This window comes from Gekko japonicus, unplaced genomic scaffold, assembly GCF_001447785.1.
Source record: "Gekko japonicus isolate JY-2015 unplaced genomic scaffold, Gekko_japonicus_V1.1 scaffold4084, whole genome shotgun sequence".
Lineage (NCBI taxonomy): Eukaryota > Metazoa > Chordata > Lepidosauria > Squamata > Gekkonidae > Gekko > Gekko japonicus.
In genome coordinates, this window is record NW_015165953.1 from 30,387 (window position 1) to 38,661 (window position 8,275).

Genomic DNA, 8,275 nt, shown 5'->3' on the forward strand with positions numbered 1-8,275 from the left:
ATTCCTGCCCAAAAATAGCCCTGCATAAGAATCAGGTAAAAGAACTGGAACAACAGGTTGACTGCGGATTTGAAGCCTGTATATTCAAAATTGCTTAACACAGGTTAATATTCCCTTGATGCTATTTAACCTATTTTTGAACCCAGGCAGCATGTTAGAAAGGGCAAAAAAAACCCCAAACGCTATTTTTTTCAGTACATGTTTAAAGTTGGATTTGAGAATCCTGCAGTCCTCAGGAACAATGTCCTCAGAGTAAGCTGCATCAAGTACAATGGGATTTACTTCTGAGTAGCCCTGTTTAGAATTACTTCATTATAACCCACAGGACTGCTTCTGAACGTACAGGGCCAGGGGTGATTATCGCAGACCGACCGACTCAGGCAGGTCTCTGTTCTCGACAGACAGTGCACGCAACGACTTCCCACCTCCAAAAGGGATTTGTTCAGGTCATCTTCCCAATGGCCTGGCAGACAGAGAACATGAAGGATTAGGGTTTAGCCCACAGTATTTTTTTATCTACTGTTTTTTTATTTATTTATTAGTTTAACATGTATTTATTTATGGCACTTTAATCCTTCTTTCTCCACAGGGACTACAGGCGGCACGCAGTGTTATTTAAAACAATTAAAATTGATGAATACATTCAAAACTGCCAGTTAGAAGTCATACCATACACCTTTCTTAACCACTCAGATAACTCATTTGGAAAGGTTCTTCTAACAATTTCACTGCACAGTGGTACAGAATGCCATTTGTGTGTCTTACTCGTTGTAGGCTATTTCCCGTAAACTACTTCAAGCATATAATATACAGAGAAGAAACCAAGAAACGGCCTTAAATGAATGTTTTAAGGGCTGCTCCCTTGTGGGTAATTCTTTGCTGTTTTCTCTCCACAGGTGACTCCCCTTTCAGTCTGGTTCTCAGCAGGGGGGGCCCTAGCAGTGCAGCCCCCCCAAACGTCATTCTTCTGAAACACGGCTGTAGCCAATCTGCTTCGTTGCTTCACTTGCGACCGCCTGTGCGGGGGCTGCACGGCACCTGCCCCTCCAACTCGACAGGGCATCGTTCTTCAACCTGTCATGCCCAGCTGTGAGCCAGGACCACCTGCTGCCTATCTCCCTACCAAAACCTTCCGCAGCTATCTGCCTCGGTGCCACCGAACATACAGCTGTGTCCACTGTCGGGCACACTTGGCCAAGCATGATGAGCTCATCTCCAAGGTCAGTAAGCCCCCCGCTTCGTGGTGACAAACTTTGATGGCAGCTCAGTACCTAACGAGATTGCTGGCATTGTAGTGCCATGTCAGGCCCTATTAGGCCCCTTCACAGCATTACTTTGGGGGGGCTATTTTTACCAGTGCTATCGAGACACAGGGTGCGTTCAGACGGGGTGTTTCAGCCGGCATAAACTGTACCGTTTGGAACCGGTGCAGTTTATGCCGGCTGAAACGCGATCACACTTACCTCCTGTCTGCGGAGCCCATCGCTGTATGCCCGTTCACATGCAGTGGGCGTCGGCTTTTTTTTTAAAAAAAAAAAAACAACTCAGTTTGAGCATGTGCATAGGCAGCCATTCACAGAATGGCAATCTTCACGCATGTGCAAAACACCCCGTCTTACATTTAAAGTTTAAAGGTAAGGACTTACCTTTAAAGTTTAAAGACCAAACTGGCCTCCCTAAGGTCTCGGAGTCCTCCAAAACCTTAAACTAAGGATCTTTTTTTTTTTTTTTAAAACAAACACCGGGGCGAAGCTTCCGACCTAACAAAAAAAATGGTGGGCGAAAATTGGAAGCCTCGGGCTTCCAAACGGAAGTGGCTCTACAACGTTGGAGAGTGATCAGACGGGAGGTAAAGTGATTACAACCGTTGCACTCAGGATACCACCACTTGGGGACCTAGTGGTAGAATACAACGGTGTAAAGCTCTTTGCAACGGTTAGGGACGGAAGGCAGATGTTCGCCATGTGAACGCCGGTAAGTACACCGATTCCAACCGGCACCTATACCATTGCAAATGCCCCGTCTGAACGCACCCACAGTCTGGCCTTTCTCATATCAGAAATCTCTACATTTAAGCAAGATGGTTGGGTTTGGGAGGGGATTAAAGAACCTTTCAAGGGAGATGGTTATAACTCCTGTGCTTTATCTCCACAGTCTTTCCAGGGGAGTCATGGCCGCGCCTATCTTTTCAATTCTGTGTGAGTGTCCTCCTGCAATTGGTTTTCTTTTTTTGGCGGGGGGGTGCAATGTGGGAAGAAAGCAGGAATACAAGCAAGCAAGGCGAGGGAAGGATCTCTAAATGATGGTACCCTGTTCCAAAAGTGAGGCCACCCAAGTGCAATTTAAGTGTTCCTTGGGGAAGGATATATATGAGGGCATGTAGGCCACCAAACAGAGCTCTGCTTGAGCCAGCGTTTAGCATGCTGAGCTCTGGAATGAATGAAGGAATAAAATAATACGTCTGAATGCATGCAAAGGAGTAGACACAATCTGGGATTAGGGATACAGGTTTCAGAATCATAAGCAGAGCTTTTAAGCAGTCTTTGGGCCAGTTTTTAGAAATAAAGCAAATTCAGCCGAAACAAAGCATTTCTCAGATCCTGTTTCCATTCCTGAAGCCTCACTGCCATTTCCTGATATGGTCCTATTTCCTCCTCTGCCATGACATCATCCTGCTGCACTCATGACAACACTGTCAGGACATGACAAAGGAATTCCTGCCATCTTGCTTTGTGTCATCTTTGTTTTCTCTCTTGGATGCTGGTTCAACTCAGGCCTGTAGCTGCAGTGGGGGGCATCTCGGGGCTAGGCCCCCCAGTTTACTGGCAAGGCCCCACAACTTCCCATCCAGCCCCGGGGGGCCCTGAGCAGTGGTGAGTGTGGGGAAGGAGCCGGGTATTCCTGCACAGCTGCCTGGTGCAAAGGGCTGGCTATGGTGGCAGGGTGGAGCTAGACAGCCCCTCTCTATTTTCCCCAGAAAGTCCATTTAACTTTAATTAAATTACCTCTAATTCAATCAGCCGGTGCCCCCTAAGACATTTAAACGCCCCCTGACTAAAAAAACCACCCCTGGCTCCCCGGGCCTGGCCCAGCCCCTGAGAGGACGATATTCTCCTGGCTTTCTAGCATGGTCTCCTGTTAATTTGACATTTCTGGTGCTGGGAAGGGTTCTCCCCCACCCAGTGATCAGCCATAGTATCAATGCCATGCGCCTTGATTATTTCCCTTCAGCTTTAACTTCCTGCTATGCCGCCTTCTGCTCTTTTGAAGCATCATTTATTAGCTCTGCAAAATGAGGGCGGGATTAATCCTGCCTCAATGCACAGAGGATTCTTGATTGCTCCTCTGACTTACAGTGCTGTGGTTTGTACAGTACATGCACATGCAGTTTATGATGCAGGAGACATAATAGAGTGCCTCACTATATGCTGTGGCTTTGGCAGGAAAAAACATACTCCTTTCCTTTTCTTCCTGATTTCCCAGTGGCTCTTGCAAGGAGAAGGCCTACCTCCAAGTCAGTCAAACTAAGTTATAGGGTTACTGAATATAATCCAGCAAGCTGTTGTTTTGGAATGATTTTTGCCTCAGATATAGTTGCACTTTTCTCAGTGGTTGGATTTAAGGGACAGGCAACAGCAAGGATCCAATTGACAAAGTTCTGTGGGAGAAGACTACCGTTTGTGGGACATTCCTGTGAATATTTCATGTTAGTTATTGACAAATCCTTCACTTTCCATAGATAAGGTAACAGCACTTCATAAATAACATCTAACTAGGTGAACTGTTCATTTCATGTTTGTCCAGATAAGGACAAAAGCAGGCGAAGAACATGCTGAAGAACATGAGCAATAGAGGAATCATCTAAACCCATGATGCAGGGCTCTTATTCCTGCTTCTCTGAGTTTGAGGGGTGTGAAACTTCCTGTACATAGCTAAGAAAGGAATGCAGTTCTGGTGTCTTTCATCTCAGTGCAAAATCTGTTTACTAGTAGGGCCAAAGTCACTGATGGAATAGAAAGGGACCCAATCATACCAGGTCCGACCTTTTCCTCACTCCCTTTCTCCTTCAAAATGCTTTAATTTCAGGTCTCAGAGGAAAGTAGCTTTTTCCCAATGGTTGTCAGTTGGAAATCATGACAGGAGACCGTCTTTTGGTGACCCTTGACCCTAACGTTCTAGGAATACAGTTCTGCCGTCTTCTGCTTTTACCTTGTTCTCCTGCTCTCCCATGCTAAGAGGGTATCAGATGTCTGTGGTCAGGGACTGTCGTGATGACCAGAATCACCACACTTCAAAGAGATGCAGGTGTTCCTTATGATGATAAAGAAAAAAAGACCGATCTTGGTTTAAATTAGACCCAGCTAACAGGGGAGGCATTTATTTGTATCCATCTGTGACTGGCTTGGAGACTATATTTAGTTTATAGAAAACTTCACTAAAGGCATTTTCTTGCAAGCTGGTGCAAAATGAACACCTCCCATTTCAGCTGACCAAGCAGTAAACTTCAAGAAAACTTCTGTCACTGCTGCGCGGATCCTTGTTGTGGTATCTGTTATAACTGAACATGCAACACCAACTCTGCCAAGAGGAAGAGAAATAAGGGCTGGGTATGGCTGCCTGGAAATTAATGATAATTCTTCAACGCAGCATGACTGTGTTCAGCTTTCACATTCTTGGGAAGGTTCCCTGTTCTGTAGGTACTTCTCCTGGCCACTGGAGGCCACTGTGCAACTAAATTCAGCATACCTCTTCTGCTCAAAGCTCTAGCATCACATTTCTATCTGAGCATGCTGATATTTTTTAAACATGCAAATTGTCTAGGCATGACATAGTTTTTGATTGCAACACTTCAGTGTCTTAAGAAAATATCCATTCAACAGGTTTTGGCCTGGAAAATGAAATTATTAAGATAGTGTTCTGATATCAATAAACCAAAGTGTAAATTACTGTATATTACAGCTACTAAAAGGAGCTGCGGTGGCCCAAGTGGTTAACTGCAGGCTGTGGAAGGTCGGTAGTTCAGCAGTTCGAGACCCAGGGTGCCGCATGACGGAGTGAGCTCCCGTCTCTAGTTCCAGCTCCTGCCAACCTAGCAGTCTGAAAGCAAGAAATTGCAAGTAGATAAATAGGTACCACTTCGATGGGAAGGGAACAGCGTTCCGTGCGCCTCGGTGTTTAGTCATGCCGGCCACATGACCACGGCAACGTCTTCGGACAGCGCTGGCTCTTCGGCTTTGAAATGGAGATGAGCACCGCAACCCTAGAGTCGGACTCGACTGGCTTTCGAGCAAGGGAACCTTTACCTTTACCTTACAGCTACTAAAAACTTTCCATAAATTACAGTCACACACACACACACACACACACACACACACACACACACACCCTGCATCAGTAAAGTTTAATAGAGTTTCCATTTCTTTTGTAGATTTTTTTTTTGGCAGATGTCTTAGGACAGAAGACTCCCGACCAAGTTTTCTGTGATCTCTCTAGAAAGTGGAGAAGAGGGTGCAACAGTGATGAGGACAAAATGAGACTGTGCCCTGTCATTTCTTTGGCTACAGGGTTAATGTGGGCTGCGGTCCAGCTGAACAGCGTCTCTTGCTCACCGGTCTCCATTCAGTTGCCGATATTTTCTGTGAAAGCTGCAAGACTACACTGGGCTGGAAATATGTGAGTACTGGATACGGGAGCTTAACTTTGCAGATAATAACACAGCCTATTCAAAACAGGATTCTTGCAAACCTTTGGCAAGTGTAACAACAACACTACCCCAGTTGGAAGAGTAGCCTACCCACACTAACCCTGTGAGTCTGTGTGGTTTAGAGTCTCAGGTGAGGACAGGCAAGACCAAGGTTCAAATCTTCACATTGCTATGAAGCTTACTAAATTGCTTTCTCTCAAGCTAATCGACCTCACAGGGTTATTGTGAGAATAAAGGGGAGGAGAAAGACTACGTATGCCGCCCGGAGCAACTTGAAAGAAGAGTGGGAGAAGAATGTGACAGATAAACAGATTAAGGCCCTTGTCAGAACCATGGAGCATTATAGACGCCCGTCTCCAGCTGTCACACTACACCAAATGGAAATTCTGGCTCTACCCATGTTGTAATTGATTGCATTGCCAGGGTTGCCAACCACCAGGTGGGGGCTGGAGGTCTCCCACTATTACAACTGATCTCCAGGCGACAGAGGCCAGTTCCCCCGGAGAAAACGGCCGCTCTGGAAGGGGGCATCGATACCCTGTTGAAGCCCCTCCCCTCCCCCAAAGCCCACCCTTCTCAGGCTCCACCCCCCCAAATCTCCAGGTCTCTCCGAACCGGCAGAGCGGGCCACACCCTGTGCACTGCTTCGCCTATAGTCATCATGGGGTGGGGGCAGTTCTGCATTTGGACGTGGGTGCGGGAGGAGGGAGGGGCCAATGGGTGGCCCAAGCAAGAGGGCTGATATCTACCCATTTCCTCATTTGCCAGGAACAAGCCTTCGAGACCAGCCAGAAGTACAAGGAAGGGAAATACATTATTGAGATGTCACACATGGTGAAGGACAACGGCTGGGACTGAGAGGGACTCTGGGTGACCCCTTCCCCTGCGGCATGCCTCGCTTCCCTAACCCCACTGCCACCGCTGACACCTGGCACAACTAGCCCTGCCCCCCTGTCCATGCCCCTAGGCTCCTGCACAGCATCACCCATGGGAGTGGACGTACCAGGACCCTTCTCCCAAACCTCCTGCACCTTCTGAAATTCTGGATTCACAGTCTGGAGGATCTCCCCACAGTAAGAAGGGAGTGACATAGAGTCAAGGGACCCAATTTGGGGATTTTCTATTGATCCCATGTGACCTATATGTGGTATGCGGCTCTCATTACGAGCACCTGTTGGGTGGGACAGATGGTGGAAGGAGGCACACTTGAGCTTTGCTGTATCTGGAGCAGGGCAGGAAGAGCTGTGGGCACAGGGCAGACTCTCGGGGAGTGGCCATAGCTCCGTGGAAGAGCAGAGGCGTTGCATGCAGAAGGTCCCTGGCTCAGCCTTCGGTATCTGAGGTAGGACTAGGACAGACCTCTGCCCAAAGCTCTGCTGGAGCCGCTGCCAGGCAGAGGGGGACACGGCTGGGCCAGGCTGACCAATGAGCCTCAGGCAGCTTCATGTGTCCAGGCACTCCTCTCCTATCGGGGGTAGTGGGGTGGGGGTGGCTGTATTGTCGAGGGGAAACGTATGTCAGTCTAGCAGTGCTGGGCAGAAGAGGGCGGAAGGGGAGAAGATCCCTTCCAATGGGGACAAGCTTTAGGTAGAGGACCCACGAGCAGTTCCTCCCAGCACGGGACCCTGGTCGTTCACATTCCCCTTCACCGTTCCCTTTCCCAGACCCTGCCGTGGTACTTTCCCCCGTGGCTACACAGTGGAGTCTGTGGGGTTTTGATTTTTTTGGGGGGGGGAGGCGTTGTTGTGTGCTTCTGATCCCCAGGCGCTATCATCCCCCCCCCCGTGCCCCCCTGCCCTACATGGAAAAGGGTGGGGGTTTGTTGTGGGAACAGCCTCAGCACTGTCACCAGTGCAGGATTTTTTTTGTATAATAAAGATGTTTTATATTTAAAAGGGACCATACCCACCCTAGCAGCCTCTGTCATCCTTGCCTATTCACCAGAAATAGGGATCGTTTGGTGTATTTCAACAGCAGGGGCTTGTTTCAAATAAGTGCAGAATACTAAGGTAGCAGATGATCTCCTTAACTTAGTACCTGCTATAGAATTCTTAAACAGACAACACCACCATCTGAATGAGCATCTAGAAACCAAATATATAATAAAATGCAAGCCAACAAGTTACTCTGTATTTGCAACTGCAAAACAGAACTGTGTACACAATATCACTATAGTCCAGTAAAAGTGTGATCTAAACCAGCAAAGTCCTTCTAAGTCTACTGACTTCACTGGACTTAGAAGGGTGTAACTCTGCTTAATATGGAACTGTAAATTGCTCACATGCCTGTCCATATGCCAGGAATTTATCAGATTTTTTTGGCTTCTAGAATGAGATAAAAAACTTCTTTCCCCACAAGCTGTACTATTTATCAGCAAACAACCCAGTCAAAAAGACCAAGAAAGTAAATTTGACATATGAATGATCTAAATCTAGAAACGGATGTTGAATATCTCCATGTGTAATATGGGATGGATACACACTTCTTCACTTGTTACAGAGGCTACTGAGAGGAAAGCATCATAATTGTAGACTAACATGTGCATCCCTTTTACTTTACATCACAGGGCCC

At 47.3% G+C, this 8,275-nt stretch overlaps 1 protein-coding gene across 1 annotated transcript in view; it reads left to right on the plus strand.

Annotated features, from left to right (window-relative positions):
- Positions 1-7,607, plus strand: part of YPEL4 (yippee like 4) — a 9,757-nt gene extending 2,150 nt beyond the window's left edge. Inside the window, exons 2-5 of the mRNA XM_015411460.1 lie at positions 897-1,220; positions 2,155-2,198; positions 5,565-5,673; positions 6,473-7,607. Coding sequence (XP_015266946.1) covers positions 1,080-1,220; positions 2,155-2,198; positions 5,565-5,673; positions 6,473-6,562 — 384 coding nt within the window. The 5' untranslated portion in view covers positions 897-1,079 and the 3' untranslated portion in view covers positions 6,563-7,607. The remainder of the gene's footprint in view (positions 1-896; positions 1,221-2,154; positions 2,199-5,564; positions 5,674-6,472) is intronic.
- Positions 7,608-8,275: the final 668 nt, after the last annotated feature.